Source organism: Nymphaea colorata, chromosome 3 (assembly GCF_008831285.2).
Source record: "Nymphaea colorata isolate Beijing-Zhang1983 chromosome 3, ASM883128v2, whole genome shotgun sequence".
NCBI lineage: Eukaryota > Viridiplantae > Streptophyta > Magnoliopsida > Nymphaeales > Nymphaeaceae > Nymphaea > Nymphaea colorata.
The window spans coordinates 26,783,732-26,810,061 of NC_045140.1; the positions used below are offsets into that span (position 1 = coordinate 26,783,732).

Here is a 26,330-nt window from a genome sequence, read left to right on the forward strand (position 1 = left end):
TGTTATTTTTATGAGCAATTTAGAAACAATAACATTGTGTTACTATATCATGTATTTAACCTAAAAATTGGTTTAGATTCATTTGACTCTCTAAGAAGTGTTTCATAAATCTATTGTATTTTTTAAGATAAATACATGAAACAGTAACACTATCTCAATTTTTTTATATAAAGTGGCATGAAAACAATTGCAAAATAAAAAAAAATTAAGGTAGGCGTCCCATCAGAGAAGGCATATCATGTAGAAGTTTTTCGATTCCATTTTCCCCACACATTCTTGTGGAACACAACAAGAGACATGCCATATTCATCGCCATTGAAACAACAATAGCAAAAGACGATATACCACTAAATACAGATGCACAGGCAAAACTGAATCCAATAACTTACGGCCAGGATATTCCTTTGCCTTGGCCTAAACTCCAATTTTGACGAAGCAAAAAGATAGCATGGCATTGCCGAACCTTATGCAAAAGTGGTACAGACGTGCCTCTTTCAAACAAGTTTTTCCTTTTCCAACAGTCAAAACAGAATGCCATGTAGGCATCGTCCACCTCCAATGAACGAACGAAGCTCAAGGAATTGAAGTAAAAAATAATCAAGGGAGTATCCTGCGACGCCGCCGGACCGTCTCCCTTTTAACATACATTTTCTCCATTTCATTCAATGGACGACTTGAACCATCAGGCAAGCTCACAAATTTCCAGCCACCGCTTCCTCCACATTTTGCACGGGGGCCTAACTTTTCAATTGTAATATTCCACCCTTTAGATGGTCGCCTTCTGCTATACTTGTGGCACTTTACCTCTCCAGCTTCCTGCGAGGATCAAATATAGTTATTTCCATATATTGGGTGTAAAGTTCATGGAGAAACACAAACAAAATGCAAAAGGCAGCATATTGAGAAAAGACAACAAAAGCGAATAAGATGCATAACAAAAGCCTCCCATACAGGTTTTCCAATTACTTAAGCCCACATTATGCAACTAATGCAAAAGGTTCACATTATTCAGTTACAAAGTGACATTTGTTTATCAAAATAACTAGCCAAAGCCTGCTTTTCTGCTAAATGGCATATGCTCTTTGAGAAACTGTCATAGACGAAATGTCCTAATTTCTTAATAGCCAGCTAAACTGCTAAAGCTATGCAGATTCACACTCCAAGAGCAACCAAACATATTACTGAAAAAGATCGTAAGAAATTCATTGTCTTACTTTCTTCTTGTTGAACTCCATCCGCTGTACAAACTCCCGATAAAGCATTTCATCTTCCTTGACTGAGATCTCATAATGAACCTCATCAGGATCTCTGACAGTGCCATCCCAGCCCTCTGGCATCACCTTAAATTCCGGCTTGTAAGGAAGGGATGCCACATGAAACTCCTTATCATGTGAGTTGAAAAATCTGCCAATGAAAAAAATAGAAATTAAGAAAACAATTTTAAAAAACAGCTATTTTAAAGACAATAATTTCCATAGTCAAACTGCAAATTTATATACACACACAGAGTCACAGGCACACATATATGTATGTATTAAGTTCCATAGTCCAATTGTTAGTTCAAAGATACATGAGCTCCCATAGTCAAATTCTGCCACATTAACACATCAAACTCCTTATCACATGACCTCTTGAAAGGTGCCCTTTTACTTTCTTGTTTCTTGTATTTGAACTTTCTCAATGACTTTTTCCAATTGCTAGTGTAGCTGGTGCTAAAGATTTCAGTAAATCCTATGGTTTCCATGTATTTACTACTTAATATACTTATCAAACTCACACTTAAGCAAATCCAGACAGCACTATCCCACCAGAAAAAAATGTATTTTGGACATTAAACCATTAAATGTAACACCAGAAAGGTACTCAAAGAATTCAGAAATTTTAAAACGAAGGAACTGCGAAAGGTACAGGTGCAAGGTTATAAGTCCAGTAATTTACACGAAGAATAAAAATAAGTTAACCTCAACAAACCTAAAACCCATACTGAGAGTAATATCAGTTACCACAATTAAAGGCGGACACCTTGCATATGGGGTTTAGGAACACTTGGGGTTTAGGAACACTATCCATTCACCAACATCAAGAGTACAAGAATGGCAAATGAAAACAACAAAACCAATTCTTCTCAAAATACATTTTCCAGGACAGCGGATTGGTTCAGTAGTAGGGACACACTGATCATAATCCCATTTGCTTTTCATGATACTGATCCCCCTTTCTATGGTACTGAATCTCTGATCCCATTTGCTTTTTATGATACTTCAATAATCAAATCTAGAATATCCCTGAGAGTAGATTCAGATAAGTCTTCTCAAGGTGATCAACATGGAAATATATACTGAAACATCTCTTTGAAAGTATAAGCAACCTTCACTCGAGGATCTGCTAACAATTATCCTAGGAGAAGCTCCTCTATTGCCATCTTCCGAGAAGAAAAAAATATGGGTTCCCATTTCATGGGAAGTTTCAAGGAACAAAATGGGCTCCCCGCACGATTTAAGGAACCTAGCTAAAAGAAAAAAAAAAAATTATAGGAGGCCCTCCCCAACATAGAAACTGAGTGGCTAAATAGTCAGCAGTATTTCAGTGTATTTTTTTTTTCATTTCAGACCGTCTTTCTTTCGATTGAAATGCGAAGATTTACTAATGAGCAGAACAAAAGGACGCACTATAGAATGAAAAAGCAACAGACTTGAGAATCAGCAGCTCTCTTACTCGGGACAAGTATCTAGCAGAAGCTCGATGGAATCGTCCAATGGGTGGCCAAGCCTCTTCTCCTCCTCCTCTTCCTCCTGCTTGAGCCACAGGATGGCGTGCACCCTCTGCCTCATGATCCTGTAGTCCTTGGCGAGGCGCTCGACCGTGTAGACCTCCGGGTTCTCCTTATGCAGCCTGTACATCTCGCTCTTCTCCGAGTCCTTGAGGTAAGAACCTCGCGCTCCAGGCTCCCTTATCTGCTTCAACAGAACCCTAGTTTCCTTCATCCGCTCCTCCCAGCTATCGACGTACTCCCTGCTCCGCCGATTCTCCTTCTGGATCTCCGCCACAAGGTCGTCAGTATCCGCCGCCTGCCCCGCGTCCTCCGTGGACGAGGACGAAGGAGGAGGAGGAGGAGGAGGAGCATGAGGACCCACCCGGCGGCCGACGGCCTTCCCCTCGAAGTCCTCCTCCGTCAACCCCGTAGACCAAGAGGAGATGGAATCCCAGCCACCAGCGTTCCCGTCGTCCCCGCCCTTCTTGTCCTCGAAATCTCTCCACCTCCGATCCCAAGAATCGCCTTGCTCGTCTCCGCCTCGACCTGACCGTTTTGTGAAGCTTCTAGAACCTACAACGGCAGCGAAGGAAGAGAACTTTGGGCGGGAAGCATGGTCCGGGAGATCTAGGGAGGAAGATTTGGGGATGGACGGAAAACGCTGCCCAAGAGTGGGGGAAGAGATGAATCTACGAAGCGATATGAGTCGATTAATGCCCCTCTGCATCATCTTCTTGGTCTTCTTCTTCTTCCTCCTCCTCCTCCTATCGGAGAAATGATAACGGCATTTTCCTGCAAATCTCCGACAACGCGCCGGCTTAAACCCTACACGCAGGCTCTCACGAGGAGATGGCGAGTAGAGAGGTTTTTTTTTTCCATCTTCGGGATCACAGATCGTGGTTATGGATTGGATCAGGTTTTGGATCCTTACTTGATTTGGTTATCTATTGTTGGAACACGATCCGATACGGTGTCGTACTGGATCTGAGGATCAAAGGTATTGATTACATTAGAAAGCTACCAGTCGGGATTTTCGTCAAAAACAAACCTATTAAAATTAATTATTAAAATACTTTTTTATAATCAAACCATAGATTTCAAAGTAATTTGATGAGAAACATATATTAACTTAGTTGTTTGTTTTATTTAAATAATAATTTTCAATAGTTAAAAAATAAACTATTTTTATAACATCCAATTTTTGATAGTATAAGGATCAATTATTTTTACAAAAATGACTGAACTAACTCATGATTTATATTAAATGAGTGTTTATAGACACATTAAAAATGTTCTTATTTTGTTTCAAACTTTTTTTAACATGAATTAAAAGGTCTGGTTTTATCCCTTACCCAATTAGTCTCGTATCTATCAATTATATTTATAATTAAAATTTGTATTTATATAAAAATTAGGGTTTGGTTTTTATTTATACCTTTAAAGGTTTGGTTAACCCCTGACGGATGTTTTAAGGGCACAATAAAGAAATATAAAGCAGGTTTGGATGGCACCTTTAAACGTTGCTTTTTAAAATGTTGCTTTAGAAGTAAAACTTAATTTTGCATTTGAAATTTTTTTAAAATTTTACATGTAAATTTTTAACTTTTTTTTTTTTTAGGTGGGGCCATCGCCCTTGCGGGCCCTACCCTGCTCGGTTCTTTAATGGGGTTTAAATTGTGTTTAGGTGATTACTAAAAACGGTTATGAAAAAACCATTTTTAACAAAACAACATTTCAAAATAGCGTAAATAGTTTGGCCACCTCATGGTTTAATTACTTTGTTTAGTTTTGCCATTCAGTATACAAACTAAGTTTTAAAGCGTAGTTAGAAAGTTAGGTTTTCACAAATAAGGCCATGTTTGGATGGCACCTTAAAAAAAAATTGTTTTGAAAACTTTGCCTTTGTGAAAAATAGTTGTTAATTAGTTTTTTAAAATCTGGTTTATGTATTTGGATAATACATTTACAACTCATTTTTTTTAATAACCAGAAGAACGAGGTTATTCAAATCCTTCTGAAAACCCAGTTCCTTAAAAATTATTTTTGAGAAAACCTGGTTTTGCTGTCATCAAATTCTCTAAAAAAAACTGTTTTTTAGTTGCAAAAAGCTGTTACATCTCTAAGAATCTGTATTAGAATGCCATCCAACCACTATGTTAGTTTTTCAAAAAAGGGGTTTTTTTTTTTTAAGTTTCATCCAAACAAATAATAGTGCATTTACTGATTGGATTTACAAACAAATTTTCTTAATATCATAATATTTTTGAAGTGCGTGTCGTTTATTTAAAACATTCGGAACAAAACACAATGTTTATTTGGTCAGACACCCTCTTTCCAAAAAATCACAACTAAAAAACAATATATTGCAAGAAAGACACAATCACATTGTTTTTTTTATTACAAGAACAACTAATTCAATGGGCATGAGGCAAAAAGTCTACCTCCCAGCCAATGGAATTCATTGGGCAGGATAGAGAAAACACTCATTTAACAATAAATTTAAATTAAAGAAGACCAAGGATCAACATCCTATATGGAAGACTTCCTATTTAAAAAAGCAGTATCTTTTATTTTTTCATTAAAAAACTATTTTAAGGAAAAGATAAACTTATTAATGTATTTTTAAAAACTATTTTGATATAAAACATACTTTGTTTAAAGTTCCTTTAGTGAAAAATGCTGTTTTTTTTTTTATTATCATGATATGGGGGCCATTCATTTTTTTTTTATATAAAAACACTATCAAAGGATAACAAATAATCAACTTAGTATATATTTTGCATTAAGGTCATGTCACTAAAGTTAGGTTGCAAAAAAAAAAAAAACATATTAAAAATCAAAATGAAAGGGTCTGGTTTTTATCCCTGACCTAGGTGTCCGGTTTTTACCAATTTCTCCAACTAGTTGAACAATTTCATTTGTTGTGGGTGTGAAATGAACGGGTCGATAACATTCTCCGCTACCAATTCAAACACGCCTTAGTTATCTTATCTTATGGACAAAATTTCAATCACGTGCACCACAAAAAAGTCATGTTTTACTGACACGAGAAATGTAAGTAAAAAACTAGAGACAACTTCAGTCTGAAGTTTTGCGGTGAAACGTCCATAAAGGCTTCATCGGCATTTTGCTGCAAACGCCAGTGTAGACTCCTAAACTAAAGCTTACATGTAATGTCAGTGAAAATTTAAGTTTACGCGGTTTTTATTGATGTTTCTGGTAAAAAGTGATTGAATACCACTAACGATAAAGTAGAAAACGCCACTGTTACGTCAACTGTAAAAACGTCAGTGAAGTCTCACGATTGTTGCCGTGGTTCGACCTCAAACGCCACTAAATTGACGTTTGAAAAGGAATGTGGCAGAATGATGGGTCCTTTACTGACACTTGCCGCTGAATATTACTAAGGCCGGGAACCTTACCGACTGTTGCAGGCTCAATAAGAACCGCCATTTACTGACATTTTCTTTCAAAATGCCACTGGAATTGTCTTCATCCACCTTGGGCGAGAGGAATCAGTTGGCCTTTAGTGACGCATTCTTTTTCATGCGTAAGTAAAAGGTCCATTGTTTTTTTCCTAGTGGTGGTTTATAGGAAACATTTTGCGCCACTGGAGTTTTCTTTATTAACAAGTTAAAATTAGGTAGGGCTCAAACAGATTATGGTTAGAAATCACCAAACTTTGGGCCTTGAAAAGGACATAAACCGGTCGAGTACTCAAGATCCTCCAACCAACCAAGTAGGCCAGATGTTTTGTCACTGCAATTTTTGTTTTTATTTTTCTCTTAACTATTCATTGAATCAAACTCTCCAAATTATATAATTAGGTGACTTTAAAAAGCAGTGTCACCATTTAAATAAATAAATAAATAAATAAATATATAAATAAATATATAAATAAATAAATAAATATATATATATATATATATATATATATATAGTGAGAGATAGGGTGTTTGTATGTATGACGAGCGCACGCTGAATAGTGAATGATAAGAAAATAAAATTTACAGAAATATGATGGATTTATAATATAAAGTATTATAATATTAAAGAGGAAGTTTCGCTTGTCCTTATGGTTGGAACTTTTTTCTTTTTACGCGTGGATCTTTTCAATCTTTAATATAATTTGGTGGACCACGACGGCCCACAATACTAAACTAAAAGGTCGTGGGACTCCCATGGGAAGAGGGCGTAAAAGTGTGGCGCCAAACGAAATACTTTAAAATCAGTCGAAGACGGGAAGTTCGTTGGCTTAAGAGTTAAAAGAACGGACAGGGAGATTTTCATTTCAAGGACCATCATTTGGTCTTAATTCTCAAATTCACCTTCCCACGGTTTAAGTGGTGACTCTTAAATAAACACATATTTGTTTTTGCTTGTGATTAATCAATAAGGTACATGATTTTTCTTATATATCAGTTTTCTTTTCAATCTTTTGTCACATTTTTAGAAGGACCAACGGACTCAATTTACAATTTGAAAAGATGGTAAAATATTGCTGGAAAACAAATAATATAAATTACTGACAAAAGTGAAAAATTCAAATAATACATTTACATATATAATATTCACATATTATGGAAAATGCACTTAAGTTGTTGCGGAGTTAATGGGCCTAAATAACGAAAATAAATTTTGAGGGGTCTGGTTTTTATCCCTGACCCAGGGATCTACCAATTACTCGTACTAGTTTTACTCATCAATGCGGCATTTCAAATTATTGATCATTTAAATTATAACAATTTTGGTTATTCAAATCACTCAATCGTAACTAGGACTATCTATCTAAAACAAATGTACATTTAAAGGAAAAATAAAGAAAATAGTAAATACCAATCATTTTTTTTATTTTTTATTTTTACATGTTAGATCGAAGTATCTTCAGTAAATGCTGGGTAAGTTTGAAAAACTATAGTCGCTATTTTAGAAAGTAGTTTAATATATATAACATGAAACCGAGTTAAGTAATTATCTGAAAAGGAGGAGGAGTGCATCGTAAATATGAAAAGTCCCCGGCGCCTGCCCCATGTTTCCGTTGACTGCATCGCATCAAGACTCCAAGATTCGTATTTCGTGGGGAAAACGTGTAAATACAGTCACAGGCGGGTGGAAGTGGAAAGCGAGGACGCATCAGGATCGATCTTCCTCTCCGGTTGGTCGGTCGGTCCGCCCATCCGTATCCTCCGCCATTCTCATTCTCGCATTCCTTTTTCCGCTCCCCACCCTCCGGCGATCCACCGTCCAGTCGGTCGGATCCTCTCTTCCTCTTCTCTCCTTTCTGCCTTCTTCCCGCGAACTGTCCGAGTTCATCAGGTTCGGGAATTCCAGGATCAGATATCGTTTTCACGAGATCGGACTGAGCATCACCGGTAGTCGATGGAAATCGTGGGGTGAGAGGTAGAGGAGAGATGTCGGGAGGGGAATTCGGCGACCACGCGTACCTCCTCCGGTCGACGGGTCCGTCGTCCGATACGGATTTGGAGTCTCAGGCCGGCAGGGGAGGAATTCGGGATCTGTTGAAGCGTTTGGAGCGGGGACTGTCCGGCAGGAGGCTCAGCAGGAAGCACCTGGATAGGGAGGGTTTACCTATTTCCCCTCTTCCTCTCTCGTCGTCGCCCTCGGGCTCGTCCGCTCAGCCACACGACGTGCTAGGAGACGGCGCTCCGCCGGAGTGGGCTCTCCTTCTCATCGGTTGCCTTCTCGGCCTTGCCACGGGTCTCTGCGTCGCTGCCTTCAACCACGGGGTGAGAAGAGTCGTTTCCTTTCTACTTTCTTTTCACTAATTCGATTTGAGTCGTTTCCTTTCTACTTTCTTTTCACTAATTCAATTTGCTTTTCTTACATTACGGCTTTTTATGACACGATATGGAAAAAATTCGATGAGTTGTTGACTATGGAAGGTTTCAGGATTGAGCATGGTTCGTCATGAATCTGAGTTACCAACTGCCAATCCAGGTCTTATTTTCTTTGCGTATCTTTTTGGGAATGATTCAACGTCCACACTTGGATCATGTTATTGTTTGAATTAGCATTGAGATCTGGTTTGATACAGTTGTGTCATTTCACAATTAATTGTAAAGGAATATATCAAATGCAAGTAAAAGTGCAAAAGCTAACCAATTGGCTGCCTTACTCTCTGCTTCTGATAGAAAAGGAAAAGGAAAGGAAAATTGAGGGAGGGAGAGAGGGAGTATCAAATCGTTTCATGTTGAATTACATGTTAAAATACAATGGAGTGACAAGCAGTGGAGGAGTCTGGAGTATTTAGGTTAGAATAGAAGACAAGGAGAACACACTATATGCTATGTAAGTTATCTAGGAACCCGGGTGATGAATGTGCAGAAATGACTGTAAACCTTGTAATACCACAAGGGAGTTACTTCGTTACAAGGCACCAAGATCTCAAAGAGAATCTGAGCTGCTGGGATTGCTGAACATAGTGGAGCTAATGCTGTATTATAAGATGATATTGATGCTTCTCCTAGGTATGGTCACTTTGGTGTACTGTTGCAAGCATATGTTTTCTTTGCTCTGAAGCCACACCTTTCAAGTGGTGGGCCTAGGGGTGGACATGATGATTGATTTTAGTAGGTGGGTGGACTAACTTGTTGCTGATAACTTAGAAGCAACAAGAAGGTGTTGTCTTCTGGCTGAGATGCGTATGCTGTGTGCTCATCGGGAGTATCAAGATGGGTAGTATCAATAACTATTATTGCTAGCTTATGGCAACAGTAACTGAACATAAGATAATAATGTTGTTTGCATCGGGTTTTCTTGTATTATCCTTGAGCCAAAAGCAAGGCAAGTCTAAAAGAAGACATGATACAATTGAAGGCGTAAGAAAGAAGAGATGAATAGAGAGCTCTAAGAAATGAGGCAGGGACATCAAATGCTGTAGAAAGGCTTAGTTTTACACTTTTACTTACTTGAGAACAGGTGGTTAAAATGGACTTGTAAACCCCAAGGCATGATGAGACAACACTATAGAGCCTGACTATTGCAGAGAAGTCAGTTGAATTAGGGATTCTAAGATATAATGTAAAGTTAATTTTAAGGATAGGGAGAGCCTGTTTGAAGGCCCTCCATGGCTGCTGGGGGCAAAATGCCCATGTTAATATGATACACATGTTTCGCGATGTACTTCTCTAACATCTTTCTGAGCAATATCCACATGAAAACTCGGTTCTTACATCATAGGTGGAGGGTAAAAGACAACAAAGGAAAAAGTTGGGAAAAAGGTTACAAAGGTCATAACTTAAATAGAGCTAATAGTGAAGGTTCTGTTAATCTTTTTCAACAATTTTTATCTTTTGAAATTTTTGGTTTAGTACCTTGTTTTCCCACAAGTTCTATGTCTTCTATGTTGTTTTAAAAAAGACCATGTGTTGGTCTCCACCATATAGTTGCAGTTTTCTGTTTTGCTTTCATATCTTCTGTTTTCAAATGCTTTAACCTGGATTGTCTAAGTTTGGGAAACCATTGGCAGGTACCATTTATGAAACATATCATCATCTTTGTTGCTAAGTTTCTTACTTGCATGTTATAGGTCCATGTAATCCATGAGTGGGCTTGGGCAGGAACTCCAAATGAAGGTGCTGCTTGGCTCCGGCTGCAGAGGCTAGCTGACACATGGCATAGAATCTTGTTGATACCTGTAACTGGAGGAGTAATAGTTGGCATGATGCATAAATTGCTTGAAATCATTGACCAAATTGACCAGTCAAGATCTTCTCAGAGGCAAAGCTTTGATCTGCTGTCTGGAGTATTTCCAACCATAAAGGCTATCCAAGCTGCTGTGACTCTAGGAACTGGTTGTTCATTGGGTCCTGAAGGTCCAAGTGTTGATATTGGTAAATCATGTGCAAATGGTTTCTCCGAAATGATCGAAAACAATAGAGAACGAAGAATAGCTTTGATTGCAGCTGGTGCAGCGGCTGGGATTGCTTCAGGTGCACAAGTTTTTGGTTTAGTTTGAGTTTTGTTTATCTTTGAGGACAATATACAACGGACTGCTTGATCATGTCCAACCTTTACACTGAAGTGTTGATGGGGATGCACAGCATGATAACTCCATGACCATGGAAGATAGAAATATGATAATCTTGTGTTATGGGATGAATTAGTTACACTGAAGTTGATGGGGATGCACAGCATGATAACTCCATGACCATGGAAGATAGAAATATGATAATCTTGTGTTATGGCCTATGGGATGAATTAGATATAGTCCCGTTTCAAATGTTATTTAAGCTTCTCTGAACTGTTACATATCTGTTGCACTAATCATAGTTACTGATGGCAATGCTGATCTGGGCGTTTTTTTCCCTCATTTTATTCTAGAAACCTGTTGTTTTGAAATGTCTTCCAATTTAGTTTATGATGCCATGTCTTTGAAAATGCACAACAGAGTAATACAAAAAACACCGTTTGTATGTATCTGTACAATGAGAGTGAAGTAGATAGACAACTGAAGAAACACTTTCATCTAAAAACTTTTCGCATGACTTCACTGAGCTTGACATTCTCTATAGATATTTACTTATACGTAAAGTTCAAATAAACAAGGTTCTGTATGATCAGGGATGAGTGTAATGGATGGAACTTTTTCCTATGTGGTGGTGCGATCAATCTATACATTTGTATGCTTTCTTATGCAATGTCTATTCTAGCTAATATATGTGTGTCTCTGTGTGTGTGTGTGTCTGCATCTGTTTCAGGTTTCTCTTTTGCCTTTATGTGTTTAGAATATTGATTTTATTAAGAAACTGTCGATTGAATATAAGACTAGAATTTCGCCAAGTCTTGTTGGGCTCTTTTAAGACATTCAAATTTTAGCTATTGGATTTGTAAATTGTTTTGACAGTTGCTGAAAGTTTGATACTCCAGCTCTCCAAGATGGCTTGACTTCTGATAGCAAATTTTTGAAAACTATGGTGGTTCTTATGGTGTTCTATTCCAAAGATTATGCCTTTTTTGTGCCCCTTTGGGTTATAACTGTTAAAACTTTCTTCATTTGCAGGGTTCAATGCTGCAGTTGCAGGTTGCTTCTTTTCTATTGAGACTGTATTACGTCCACTTCGTGCAGAGAACTCTCCTCCATTTACAACTGCAATGATAATACTGGCTTCTGTCATATCATCAACTGTGTCAAATGTTTTACTTGGAGAGAGGCCAGCTTTTATTGTGCCCACGTATGAACTTAAATCTGCTGCTGGTATTTTTTCCTATTCTATCCCATCTAGCTATTATTTGAGTTGTGCCTTGAGACGGGTGGAGAAAAGGAATACAAAAAAAGAAAAAAAAAAACCATGTCAAGAAGTCCTATCGTAAGGTGCATGATGATTTTATATGGTTATAATGCATGGTTGGTGGTGCAGTGTCTGGAAGAGTTTTTTCTGTTTTTTTTCTTAGGTAATTCATAGTACATCTCTTAGAAGACTTCTGATAGTATATCAGATGTCTGGTGCTTATTTGTATTAGTTTCTTCTTGCATTTGCAGTTCCTGCATTCATAAATTTTCTACTTGACAGTCGTAATGAGGAAGTCAAAAAATTGCTTTTAATGCTTATTTTGATATCTTGATTTCCATGTGTAGCAGTGTAAGTTGTTCACTTCTATTTTGAGGAAATGCTTTTGTGAAATCCCCGACCTTTTCTTACAGAATTTTTTTATGAAATGTTACAGTTTCTTCCCACTGGCAAGCCACTTTTTTAAGTATTATTTTGATGTTGTCATCATATGCTGCAAATAGGTTGTAGATTTTAAAGCTTTTAGCTTCCAACTGAGTTGTGAATCATTTTGTTTCTGATGTTTAAGGATTTTTATTTTATTTTGTGCAGAGCTACCATTATATCTTATATTGGGCATGTTATGTGGTGTAGTAAGTGTTGCATTTACTCGTCTTCTGGCCTGGTTTACAAAGTTCTTTGAGCTTCTCAAGGAACGTTTTGGAGTTCCAGATGTTGTGTGTCCTGCATTAGGTGGTTTAGGTGCTGGGATAATAGCTCTTAGGTACCCTGGAATTTTGTATTGGGGCTTTACAAATGTTGAAGAAATTCTCCACACGGGAAAGAGTGCTTCTGCTCCTGGAATCTGGTTATTGGCTCAACTCTCAGGTGCTAAGGTAGTAGCTACTTCTCTGTGTAAGGGGTCAGGGCTTGTGGGTGGCCTGTATGCCCCTAGCCTGATGATTGGTGCTGCAGTTGGTGCTGTTTTTGGTGGATCTGCTGCAGAAATCATAAACTCAGCCATTCCTGGAAATGCTGCTGTTGCTCAGCCACAAGCATATGCATTAGTAAGTTCATTTAATATTATTTATTTTCATAATATCTATTGATTTCTATTAACCTTTATCTGAGTTTATCCTATTCTTATTTTCCAGGTTGGGATGGCTGCAACATTAGCTTCAGTTTGCTCTGTTCCATTAACTTCTGTTTTGCTTCTTTTTGAGTTGACTAAGGACTACAGAATTTTGCTTCCTCTCATGGTAAATTCTTGTACTAAAGCTCTCCAATTATTGAATGTTCTTTTAATGGTAAATTATGCGTCCACAGGGAATGGCTTTACATGTTAATTTCAGTAATCTGCTTCTTGGGGTTTTGAATATATATACCAATATAGCATTGTGAAATGTATAGATTTTACATCATCAACAAAATACAGTTTTAGGGCTCCGACAACAATACATATTTGAGGCAATAAAGGTGGACGATGATATCCGTTATCCACTTTTTAAATAGGTATCATGTTTACTGTGTTATATTTGAACATAGTTTGAATTAAGATGATGATTAATTCATTTCAATAAGTTGAGATGGCATCTCGAGTTGCATTTGCATTTTGTTGAGATTTATCTTTCCACTTCCTTTTTTCTTTGATGTCTGCTTCTCTGGTTCCCAGGTTTTCATTTTACTTGCTCAAGTATTTGATATTTCTACTTAACATGCTTTATGCTATTACGGAAAAAAATAAAAGTAAAATTGGTGTTGCCTTGTAGAAAGCTTGTGAAATTGTAAGATTGCCTGTATCTGGATATCTTTCTGCTGTTTGATATTGGTCTAAATACTTATGTGCTAGACAAGGGTTAACGTGCAGTTGCTGCAAAAGTTTGTTTTAGAATATCCTCATTTTCATATGCTATGTGAAATTCAAGATTTGTCCTCTCTAGGCTTACTTTTTAAATGTCGCGTTTCTGATAATCCAACTAATATGTTGTTCAAGCTGACCTTGTTTAAAAATGTTATAAACAGGGGGCTGTTGGATTAGCAATATGGGTTCCTTCAGTTGCAAATCAACCCAAGGACAATGAATCATCTGAGAGGGGATCTGGACGGGCTTATACATCTGTTTCAACTACTGAAGACAAAAATTTGATCTCATGGCATCACTCAGATGGTGTAAGCAATGTGGAACTCTCTAACATAGGCAACCCCGTTGACCACGAAATGATGAAAGAAGATGCAGCCTTGGATGGACTTAAGGTTTGCTTCAGTGTTTTCTTTTTTCTTTTTTTTCTTTTTTTTTGTAAATTAAGTAGGTCCAACTAGGCCAGCAAGTCATCTCTGAACAGATCTGAAAGTATTGTTGTCATTATATCCATGTCCAATCTTGCAAACAGCTCTAGAGGTTTTCCTTTTTGACATCACTAATCTTCAAATTTCTACTGAAACCTTCATTCGCAAAGCATGTGCTTTGACATTTTCCTGAATGTGAAGAACATTATTTCTTACTTTTTTGTTTGATTGTAAGCATTAACCTCAGATGTAATTCTTGAATCAGGTTTCTCAGGCTATGTCTAAGGAGTATGTCAAAGTATTGAAAACGGCGACATTGGAAGACACAGTAAAACTGATTGTGGAAAATCGCCAAAGTTGTGCTCTTGTAGTTGATAGTGATGATCTTCTAGAAGGAATTCTTACTCTCGGTGATGTACAGCGTGGAATATCCAAGGCTTCAGATGGTTCAAGGGGTGATGCAACAGTTCTTGCTGTATGTTCCTGAAGCTTTCAAGTGCTATTTCATCAATCCTCTCAGGATTCCATCGCTTCATACATACACAGCTCTCTCTCTTGCTACATACAAACACACACACACACACACATGCACTGCCCTTTTGACTGGCCAAAGAGGATGGAGTTCTCACTTCTCACTATACCTCACATGCAATCCCATGTTTCTTGATCTTCCACACGTCCAGGGTTCAGCTGGGCCTAGGATGTGAATGTGATTGTTGATACACACAAACATCCCCCCCCCCCCCCCCCCAACAACACGCTTTTAAGTGGGCAAAGAGGATGGAGTTCTCGCTATACCTTATATGTAGTCCCATTTCTTCATCTTCTGTGCATGTCACAGGGCTCAGCAGGGTTGGGGTGTGAATACAATTGTTCAGGGTTTTTAGTGTACTTGTGTTCAAACCACAATAACTAGTGTCTCAGATATTTTGGAAACATTCTGATATCATCGCAATTTTAAGCCAACCAGTGATACTGATTAAATGTCATGATATTTGAATGTCTACAAAAATTTTACGTGGCAATAAAATCACAATATTTTTGCTGACAGAACGTTAATATTTATTGCAAGTTTTACTTCTGATATTTTATATATACTCAAAATTATGCTTTTATATTTGAATCTTTTTGTCATTTTTTAGTGCAACTACTATTTATTAGCTCTACTATGATACTATCATTCTTTGTGTTCTTCAAACTTTGAAGCTTAAAACTTTGAGTGTCCTGAGAGAACTATATTTTGAAAAAATCCTGAGAGAAATCTTGCGCAGAGACTGGTGAGCTGATTGATTGACTGGTCAAACGTCAAACCTATGCATGGACATTGGGTGTCTTAGGCTGCAGTATTGAAGGTAAGGGGAGATCTACATCTCTTGGCGTTTTACACGAGGATCCCTTTAGTAAGGGGGGATCTTCGCCTCAAGGGGTTTTGCACACAGGGATCCTGAGCAGTAAATGCAATCTTTTCATGATAATATATTCGCTGTCCTTGCCCAACTGTCTGAATATATGCTTGTGCATGTGGACACACACACACACATACATGGACGGAGGAAATCCAGATGCCCAGCTTGTTATGCACATTTTGTTCAACAGGCTATTCGCCTGTATTGATGCTTATTGTGTGATTACATGTTTCTACTTCTCAGCCCATTTTCAGTTGATATTTCTAGCATTAGTCGTTCATTTGTCCTTTTAGTTATTATTTATGAAATAATTTTCTTTCCTCTTGAAATCATTCTGATATTTATTGAGTGATACCCAGATCTCTATATGTGTACAAGTCAATGCTGTTTATTTTCTAATGAAACATTGAATGTGTTATGTATAGGTGAACAGCAGTAGTCCTGTGTCAGCTGTCTGTACCCGAGGAATAAGATACCGTGGAAGTGAGCGTGGGCTTCTGGTTTGCTACCCTGACACAGAACTTCTTATTGCCAAAGAACTCATGGAGGCTGGTGGCGTAAAACAGCTACCTGTAGTTAAGCAGGGTGGAAATGAAAGGAAAGAGCATAGACGCAGAACGGTTGCCCTTCTATCATATGATTCCATCCGGCGTTGTCTAAGGTCAGTATGCAGTGCAGCTAGGGCAAAGCATGCTTATTTTTGAATATTCGATAGTCAGTCCTTCCTGTTACCTGGGGGATTTGCCTGCTTTGAACTAAAAATGGTGAGAACCCAAGCGTCATAGTATACAACAGCTGCCATATAATGTGATACTCAGAATACTTGCTTAGCATATAAAGTGGGGAGCCTGAATGAATTGACTGGTTTGCTTCCACTAGCTGTGCGCCACATGTTTAGGTCAAGTTACCAAGTCTGGTTTTTGCACTCTGTCTCTAACCTTAGCTTAACCCCTTCGTTCCTTTGCAGAGAAGAGTTGGAACATCGGAAGTCCATATATCAGCAAAGGACAGAGAATGATTTGGAAATTAACATTAATGGTCACTGATGATAGCACAAGTTGGCTGATAAACTCTTGTAGGGCTGAGCTTTGCAAGGTCAAGTTGGCTAAGTTTGGAGTATCAATCTGGTGAGTTGGTCTCAAATATCTGGCGAGTTATGAGCAGAATTCTGACTTTGAGCGGCGAGCGAGACTTTTCTCATGGATTGACCATCACGCTGGAGTTGCAATGCAGATTGCTTTCAGCCATATAGTGCCTTGATCAATCGAAAGATGCACTTATGTATGTCTAATGGGGACATATCGCTTCATGCCTCTTATTATACTCAAATGAGGATGCAAATTTTGGTTATGAAACGCCAATCCACACATGTAAAGATACAATTTCAAATAGTCTCGTCGTCCTTTATCTTTGTTTATTTTTCCTTCTTCCTTTTTTTTTTTTTGACCTTCTTCCCACCTTAAAGTGTATACAAATGAGTGCTTAAATTTTGAGCTCGAGCTTAGAAGCTGTTTTTTTTTTTGTGTTTGCCTACTACCGCTTTTAACTGGTGGCAGTCTACGAATGGGCCTGGATTCTTTCTCTCGTGGGAAATCTATTTGCATTTGGTCGCTCGCTACGCCCCTCCTCGTCTTCAGGCTCTGCTAACATCCACCGTGAGCCTCCCCATTATTCTGAACGGCGTTATCTTTTTCTCCGAAATTGTATCATGGACGCAGCTTGGGGATCAATTACATGAGTGGGTTGTGTGATCGATGCACCTATTTTCCAGTATACTCTCAACCAGCATGAAGGCTGGTCGTCGTTCCCCGGCCTGTGCTGTGCTGCAAGTGGCAGAACCAGCAATTTTGGTTAGAGGGCCAACAATCAAGATATTCCAGGGGTACCAATATGTATATACATATATATGTAAGTAGTCAAATATTTGAAGAGAACAATATGAAAACAAAAGTATTTGTGGGGTTGACATGTTGCTCTGCGACTGCATGTATCCGATCGATATGAGTTTACCTTTTCTTTATTTTTTCCTTGCTAAAGGTTTAAACGGCTTGAAGGCTTGCAGTCTCAGGTTTCCAACTAATAATCAGCATGTGGGTGCGAAGAGGTGACATTTATGAAACAAGTGGTGGACCCAGTCCAGGGTTAACCCTTATTATATGGTCGGCCGGGACATTTTTCTCGAAGAGAGAGAATCTCCATCACCCATTTTACAGTAGAAGATCACAGGCTTGTGAGCATTATTGAACTAGACTAAAACGAGGACGAGGGATTGGACCCACTTAAAAATAGGTTTGCTGTATGACCGAGTCGCTCTCGCCGGCTGGTTAGAAAACCGGCGTCGGCGATCTTGGCATGTGTAACTAAGACGAGCACGGGCATCACGCTTCTGCTTTGGCCACCTGATTAATGCGAGCTCGAAGTGGCTGATAAGCTCGAATGAAGCATACAAACCAACTTTCTCGTCAAGAACGAAAGGTTTATGTCCCACCTCAGCCATTCGCATGCCGGCCACGCCCTACTGGCTACCGCTGCAAGTATGCCCTTCTTTCACATTTTTCAAAAATACAACTATCGGCAAATATGGACGATATTTTTTTTCCGGCCAGATCTGGCCGGGCCGGCCCTTGGGGTTTTGTCCTGGGCCCGGCCCCTCCGTCGTCCCTCCCTGCTAAAAGCCTTAGAAAAACTAGACTTATTGGCATGCTGGCCGGAGCATGTCTCAAAATATTGCCTGTCCCTCCCAATATATGTCTGCTATACTGTTAAGGTCAACGCATCCTTTCTCATAAAAGGACGCAAAGTCGAGGGATTGTCGACTGATTGAACGATATCTAGGAAATACATCATTTCTGGAAAAAAAAAGAAAGAAAGAAAGAAAGACACCAAGTTTTGGGTATCCGGTTTGCTGCCAAATGAATGTCAGTCGAGGTATCAGTTCAGCGACCGCAAATGGTAGTAATGCCATTTCTTTTATACATGGAAAGGAGAAATTGTTTTCTAACTCAAATGAAAAACATCGGAGAGCTTGTTTCTTTGCACATATTCCCCACATAACATGACTTAGGCGACCGGAAAGTAAGGCATTTATCTGAACACGTGAAACGGAGACTGTTTCCAAAGTTATAGTAAACAAGTGAGCCTGAATGGAAATTTTCATTTTCAAAGTATGCACAGAAAAGGCGAGACATAGGTATCAAGTGGGGTGGCAAAAATCCTCCTTTTTTTTCACTAGATTCTAAATCAACTTCTGTTGAATTCAATAGTGTAGCTTGTAGAATTGTCTTTTTATGAGAGACCAATTGTTAGTTTGATTATCGTGACAAACACAACTTTTAAGTTGAAGGGAGTAACTATAAGTTCATTTAAATTTTCATGTAGCACTAAACACTTGAGGGTATAAAAAAAAAAAAACTTCAGCCTATCAACCAGGCATGGAATCACCCAAAACTCAATTCAAGTGAAATATCTCTCTCTCTCTCTCTAACTTATACCTGTTTGGATGCAGTTTCAGCAAGTAGATCCAAACGACAGCTTTTGATTACATGTTAGTACGGGGAAGGATCCTGCTCTACGCATCCTTGGACCTAATTGGTAGTCGGTTGCAGGTGGCTCCACACTGAAAATCTTACACGTGATGTCTCCACCCCCAGTCGTTCTCAGTCGTCAGCTGTTTGGGACCGGATCTAGATTTTGTCTCAAGTTTTGAATCTTTGATCTAGCTCTCTAGCGATCACGTCATGTTCAAAAGCTGGCAACCGGGTTGGATGTCGATGCAATCCATCCTGGATCCTGTAGTTCCACAAGGAAATGGTTGTTCCGGCTGTCGATTTAACTGGGGGAAAAGCAACGGCCTGGAAAGTGACTGTAAATTATTTAAGAATATCGGGACACCATTAACAGGAAAACCCCATCACAGCCTACTTGATTTGCTCCCCACCAATGGTGTTTCATCAATGTGAACCCCAGATGGTGCTTAATCTCACAAAAGCACTTTTTCAAAGCAATCTTTGATTTCAATCGTTCTTTTCTTGTGGTTTTTCTTTTGTTTTTTTATTGATAGACAGTCACCTTGGGAACATTAATCATGTACCATTTGACCCCTCCACCGCTTGCATTGTGAACAGAAGAAATCAATTGAAGGTAGAGAGGGAGACAGTTGTGAATTAGCTGGTAACAGAGAGAGAGCCGATAAAATGGAGAGAGAGAGAGAATTGTGAAGTAGCTGGTAACATGGGGGTTCTTCTTTATCAGCAGGTGGATGCCACCTGTTTCCTGATTTTCCCCGCCTCGGTTCTGTCTTCTGCTGTTAATGGAACACAGGGGCCCCTTCACCTACTTAGCGCCAAAATTTCTCCTTGCGTTGGCCTTTTCTTTTCATGGCTTAGTCTTGACAGAAGGGGAAGTAATGGAAAAGAAATAAACTACCAGAGAGAAATTCACCTTTTTCGATACGTAGCTTCCATTAAGTCAAATGAAATCTCATTTTGGCGGACAAATCTCGTTGTTTATATATGATTAGACGCCCCACCAGTCCCATGTGGGCTAATAAAGTTGGCATCCACTGCACAGGTCTACCTGAGGGTGTGTATATCACATAATCTGCTGCTGGAAAGCTGGAAATTTGGTCGGACTCTCCGTTCATTTAGCTTATTGACGAACCATTTGTTCAATCCAATCCTCGTTTGGTCATCTCAATCGTGAGCTGGTTCGATGTTGGTAGTCTAAAAAAATGTGAAAAAACACCACCTGATCCAACCAGTTATGAGAATGCAAAACGTATCAAACGCCGGTGACCTGATTCAGTTCAAACTCAGAGGTTGCTTGGGAGTGTGACCACGGCCACATCTAAGGAGGAGCTGCGTGCTCGAGGTGGTCAGAAGGAATGGGAAAGAAAATGAACAGCACCAAGAACAAAGAACAAAAAAAAAAGCATGAGCATCAGCACAAGCACCAGCAGAAGTTGCAGCACCGGAATCTACCTTTTCTCTGTTCAATTCAGCCATTTCTTTTTGCCAGTTTGATGGACCACCAGGTCACCCCACCTTTTTAAGGCAATACGGATCAATCTTTGACTACCATTATCAGACAAGGAACCACACGTGAGCTCTCTCTCTCTCTCACCTCATCAGTGGATTCATGTGGCTGATGTCTCTGTCAAACCGAACGTCAGACAGACGAGACAATTATCATTTATTACACAGATAAGGATGAGAACACGAGTGAAGTCAGTACAAAATTCAATCCATTCCTCTTGTCATCTCCTAGCTTGCCTTATACAAGAATATAATGGAACCACGGCCACAGTAGAACCAAAAAAACACAAAAAGGTGAAAACAAGGGATGGAAAAGAACAGAACAAAAAGAAAGAACGAATTGCGAACATGAATGTACCATCTTTTGTTCATGAAGGGCCTGTTCGAGCTGACCTCCCTCTGCAGAGTGCAAACCAAATTTTAGAGGGCTCTTCTTCCTCTCCTCTCGTCTGTCCCTCTTATACTCAGGGCGATCGAAGTTCATACTCTTCACTCTTCGCAACTCCAAGACTTTTATATGCATATATATATATATATATATATATATTGATGTTCTTTTTCCTTTATTATTTACAGTATGGTAATTCAAAATGTATAGGTATGAAACAGGGGAGGCAAAAACAGGGGAGGGCCAAAATGAAACCAGGAAAGAATCGGGCTTCTCACACTCGTTCCTTTATCTTCTCAACAATTGTGGCGTCTCCTATGGAGAAGGTGTCGAGGTCACTGTCTGACTCCATCTGGAGCTCCTTGAACATGGCCATTACTTGAATCATTGTCGGCCGTCGGAGAGGCCTATCATCCAAACATTCGGAGGCGATTTTTAAGTACTGGTAGAGCTCGGACTCATTGGTTTCCTCGTGTAGGAGCAGGGGATCGAATATTTCAATTGCCCTCTTCTCCCTCATTAACTGCTTAGCCCAACCGACAAGATTGCTGTCGCCAAATTCAGCGGGATCAATGGGCCTCTTGCCTGAGATGAGCTCCAACAGAACGACACCATAACTGTAGACATCACCCTTAGTGGTGCACCTGAAGCTCTGGTAGTATTCCGGCGGGACGTAACCTGGCGTCCCGGCGAGGGTGCTGACGCTAAGATGAGTGTCCAGAGCGTTCATGAGTCTTGCCATTCCGAAATCGGACACCCTCGCTTCCAGATTTTCATCCAATAGCACGTTGCTGGACTTCATGTCTCTGTGGATTATATGGGGAATGCAGCTATGGTGAAGGAAAGCCAGGCCCCTTGCAGCCCCGATCGCAATCTTCTTCCTTGCGGCCCAATTGAGCTTGTCAGTGGCACCCCACTTTGCTTTGTCGTGGAGGACATTCTCCAGGCTTCCCCATTTCATGTATTCGTAGACCAGGAGCCTTTCTTCTCCAATTTTGCAGTAGCCGAGCAGAGGAACGAGGTTCCGGTGCTTGATCTTCCCAATGGTTTCCATCTCGGCCATGAATTCCCGATCGCCCTGTCCTGTTACATGGATGAGTTTCTTTACGGCCACGACGTGGCCGTCCTTCAGTCGGGCCTTGTAGACCTCGCCGAACCCGCCGGAACCGATCAAGCTCTCTGCGCTGAACCCGTTAGTGGCGTCCAGCAGATGAGCGAAGGTGAGCTTCCGGAGCGGCTTCTCGAACGTGGCAATGTTAATGCTCAGCGGCTCCAGCACGCCGGAGAGCTTCCAGGTAGTGCTCCCGGTAGTGGGTAGGCTCTCAATGTACCCGCCTCTCTTCTCTTCCTGCTTCTGCTGCTTCTGTATCCTCCACAAAGCTAACACAAGGCCGGCAATGACGAGCAGCGAGGCACCCACCCCGGCAGCAATGCTCGCCGCCAGCGATCGGTTTCTCCTTCTGAGGTCTGCACCGGCAACCCCTGGCTGGGCGTTGGAATTGTCCGAGCCGCAGGGAGGTAATGGGAGTCCACAGAGGCCGGAATTGTTGGCGTAGCGAGACGCCGGGAAGGTGGTCAACTGGCCACCGGAAGGTATGGGGCCGCTGAGATTATTGTTCGAGACGTCGAAATCATCCAGGAGATATAGTCCGCCGAGAGAAGCAGGAATGGTGCCTTCTAGGTGGTTGTAGGAGAGGTCAAGGCCCATGATGTAGGTGAGACCTCCGAAGGAAGCGGGAATCGTCCCTGTTATCTGGTTGTGCGCCAAGTTAAGGGACTGAAGGTAAGGCATGAACCCGAGACTGTCCGGCATAGTACCCGTCAGAGAGTTGTAGGAGAGATCCAGGAATATCATTGTCCCATTCACGACGTAATTGTAGACCGTGGTGCCGGTGTAGATTCTGGTAGAGGGGCAAGCGTGCACCATGGGGTACCCTGCCAGCCTATCAGTTCGGATGCCGAAGAACTCGAACAGCCCGCCGGCCCCGCGGCACGCCATGCCCCCTTGGTTCCTAACGAAGGCGAATTGTCTCCCGGAGACAACGCCGGCTACAATGCGGCCGGCCTGCGCGGCGAGCTCCGCGGGGATAGAGCCGGTGAGTTTGTTGTCGTTGAGGTCGAGCCATATGAGGTTGCTACAGCTGCCTAGCTCCTTGGGAATCGGCCCGGACAGCGAATTGTTGCCTAGCTGCAGGATCGATAGACGCTGGAGGCGGCCCATGCCGGCCGGGATGGGGCCAGAGAGGCGGTTGTTGGACATGGAGACCCAGACGAGAGCGCCGCAGTTGGTGATGCTCCCAGGGATGCTGCCAGTAATGAAGTTGTTGTTGAGGATTAGGCTCTCGAGAGCAGTGCTGCTCTGGCCGGTGCAGAGCGTGTCGGGCATCTCGCCGGAGAGTTGGTTGGCCCAGAGGACAAGGTCAGTGAGCTTGGGCAGCGTCCAGATCTGGAGCGGGATGGGTCCCTGGAAAAAGTTGAAGCTCAGGTCCAGGTTGCGGAGCTCCCTGCACTTCCCCAGCTCCGCCGGCAGCGGTCCGGACAACTGGTTGTCAGAGAGAAGGAACATCCGCAGTGAGGTCATCAAGTCGCAGAACCCGGAGGGAACGGTCCCGGACAGGCCGTTGGCGCTCAAGTCCAGAACCTGCAGTGCGGTACAATTGGAGAGGGAAAGCGGCAGGCCGCCGGTGAGATTGTTGAAGGGGAGGCGCAATTCCCTGAGCGACGGCATCGTGCTGAGGACCTCTTCTCTCAGGAACGTAAGCTGGTTGCTCCCGAGGTTGATGCTTTCCAGGGAACGGCAAGCAGAGGCGAAGGTGGATGGGATACCGCCGGTGATGGCATTGTAGGACAGGTCAAGCTGCCGGAGACTCCCGCAGAGGGACCCCAGTTCCGACGGAATCTCGCCGGCGAACTTGTTCTTCGCCAGGTAGAGAATCTCCAATGCGGGCAGCTTCGCTAACAAGGGAGGTATCTTGGGTCCGAGAGAGTTCCCAGAGAGGACGAGGCTCCGGAGCTGCCGGCAGTTCACTATGGTCGCCGGAACTCCACCGGTCAAGCGGGGGTTGAAGGAGAGATCAAGCACAGCGAGGTTGCCGCAATCTGCCCCAAGGGAGAAAGAGGAGAGGTCGCCGGAGAGGTTGTTGTGGGAGAGGTCCAGGACGTTCAGGGAGCGCAGGATGGTGCAGTTGCCGGGGCCCCCGGAGCAGGTGGTCACCAAGAGGTTGGGCGGGAGGTCGTTGGCGAGGACATTAGCAGAGAGGTTGAGGCTCTTCAGGTTGGTGCAGGCCGAAACACTAATCAGACCTCCGGTGAGCTTATTGCTGGATAGGTCCACGGCGGTGAGGTTCCGGCAGTTGGACAGGGTGTGGTTGAGAAAGGCGGCGCCGGAAATCAGGTTGTGGGAGAGGTCCAGAAATTGGAGGGAGGGGCCACACTTCAAAGGGGAGCTGCCAGAGAGGGAGTTGTGGGAAAGGTTGAGGAAGGCAAGACCGGCGCAGGGAGCGAGAAACTCCGGAGGGAGCGCCGCCGTGAGGTTGTTCAGAGAGAGGTCGACCACCTGGAGGCTGCAACTTACCTGTGAGGGAGGCGAGGAGCTGCTGAGGTTGCCAATATTGAAGGCATTGCCTCCTAAGAGGAGGACCTGCAGTTGGTCCAGAGCCATCAGGTCGTCGACGTAGAGTGCTCCGGTGAGGCCGGCGCCGGTGAGGTCGAGCTTCGTAACTCTTCCCCCGCTGGAACAACTTATGCCCTTCCAGGAGCAGGGGCCGGCCGAGCTGCTGGAATTCGGCTTCCCCCATCCCTGCAACACTCCTTGTGGGTCTCTCTCCACCCGACCTTTGAAAACAAGCAAGGCATTTAAGTCGCTCTGTGGGGAAGAAGATGATGAGACCGGTACAATGGCCGCCAAAAAGATGCTGGTTATGATGATGACGATGAGTGGCAGAGTCTCCATTCTTGGCTCCTTTTGTCCTTCCTTTTTCAGCTTTTCCTGCCAGTATGAGGCTTCCCGGTTCTGCTTTTGCCAAAGGCGTTGACGGGTGGTGGTGGTGGTGGAATTGCTTTATCTAGCAAAGCATTTTAATGGAGTAGCAGGGAAGGATCTTCTCCTTTCTTCCATTTCTCAATTTAGCTCAATCTTATTCGAGTCTGAAAACCGTCCTTTCTCCTCCTCATCTTGTCATGTTGCCTGAATCATACCAACATTTCTACAATAAAAAAAAAAAACTCCTTCCAACTGTCTGAGGATGAAGCCCAAGAGACTCTAATTAGCAGAGGAAGAAGAAGAGGAGGAGAAAAGGGCAACGGATTGGACGCCTTATTTGGACAGCAGAGGGAATATTTCAGAGACTTGTACGAGTTCGACTGAAATCCGGTGACCCGCAGACTCGACCACAACAATATCAATGAGACAAAATTGGTCCAACCCTTTCCACCACTGATGTCTAACAAGAGAAGACGAGAAGGTGACAAGAGGGAAAAATGCTTAACGATTTGGAGTTACCTTCCAGATCATGAGACAGCCTTCGCTGCATACAGAGTTAACTCATGGCCGGCAGAGGCACTCCTCCTTTTCCTCCTCCTCTCGGTTAGTAAGCAGAGAAAATAGATTGATCAGATCGGCGGCAAGAAACTGATACTCTTTCGGATTGCCGACCTGCCGTCGGCCAATTTGGCACAGAGAGAGAGAGACAGAGAGAGAGAGAGAGGCAAGGGAAGGGGTGGATGGAGGAGGTGTCCCCTCCTCTCCCTCTTCTTCCCCTTTGTATTCCTTTGCTTTTTTTTTTTATTTTTGGCTTTTCGAGTCAAGTCAAACACTTGGAACTTGATACCGAGGAGGTTCTGCCGCTGCCTTGGTGTGTGCGTGTGCCCATCGTCGTCCTCCTCCTCCTTCTAAACCCTTCGGTTGTTTTTCCTTCTCCCGTCTCCTCTTCTTCCTCCTCCTCCTCTTCTTCTTCTTCTTCTTCTTCTTCTTCTTCTTCTGCTCAGCGTCCCATCGTCCCGTCGACTCCTTCCACGGTCTCTCTTGGATAAAACACACGAGAGAGAAAGAGAGAGAGGGATCTCTCAGCTTACCCATCTCTTCTCCTTTTATATAATGACTCTCTTTCTCTCTCTCTCTCTCTCTCTCTCTCTCTCTAGGTTGACGGAGTGGCACTCCATAACTCACGAGTTTCTGGTTGAGTGTCAAACTTAGATGAGACTTTTTGTCCTTAGCTTCTCTCTCTATCGAAGGTG

General features: G+C 41.9%; 3 protein-coding genes across 3 annotated transcripts; 1 reads left to right on the top strand and 2 right to left on the bottom strand.

Moving 5' to 3' along the window:
* Positions 1 to 239: 239 nt before the first annotated feature.
* Positions 240 to 3,648, bottom strand: LOC116249648 (protein GAMETE CELL DEFECTIVE 1, mitochondrial). Its single transcript, XM_031622830.2, has 3 exons — positions 2,716 to 3,648; positions 1,215 to 1,404; positions 240 to 816 (listed from the first exon to the last, which is right to left on the bottom strand). Exons 1-3 carry the CDS (start codon positions 3,480 to 3,482, stop codon positions 598 to 600), a joined length of 1,176 nt encoding a protein of 391 aa, XP_031478690.1. The 5' UTR covers positions 3,483 to 3,648; the 3' UTR covers positions 240 to 597.
* Positions 3,649 to 7,838: 4,190 nt separating this feature from the next.
* On the top strand, positions 7,839 to 17,195 carry LOC116250565 (chloride channel protein CLC-f). The gene is made up of 9 exons (XM_031624277.2): positions 7,839 to 8,499; positions 10,302 to 10,704; positions 11,775 to 11,969; positions 12,595 to 13,049; positions 13,137 to 13,241; positions 14,005 to 14,235; positions 14,534 to 14,743; positions 16,100 to 16,335; positions 16,642 to 17,195. The coding sequence occupies exons 1-9, from the start codon at positions 8,164 to 8,166 to the stop codon at positions 16,718 to 16,720; spliced, it is 2,250 nt and encodes a 749-aa protein (XP_031480137.1). The 5' UTR covers positions 7,839 to 8,163; the 3' UTR covers positions 16,721 to 17,195.
* A 3,635-nt stretch (positions 17,196 to 20,830) lies between these two features.
* On the bottom strand, positions 20,831 to 26,141 carry LOC116250761 (brassinosteroid LRR receptor kinase BRL1). The gene is made up of 2 exons (XM_031624679.2): positions 25,597 to 26,141; positions 20,831 to 25,281 (listed from the first exon to the last, which is right to left on the bottom strand). The coding sequence occupies exon 2, from the start codon at positions 25,045 to 25,047 to the stop codon at positions 21,370 to 21,372; it is 3,678 nt and encodes a 1,225-aa protein (XP_031480539.1). The 5' UTR covers positions 25,048 to 25,281; positions 25,597 to 26,141; the 3' UTR covers positions 20,831 to 21,369.
* Positions 26,142 to 26,330: the final 189 nt, after the last annotated feature.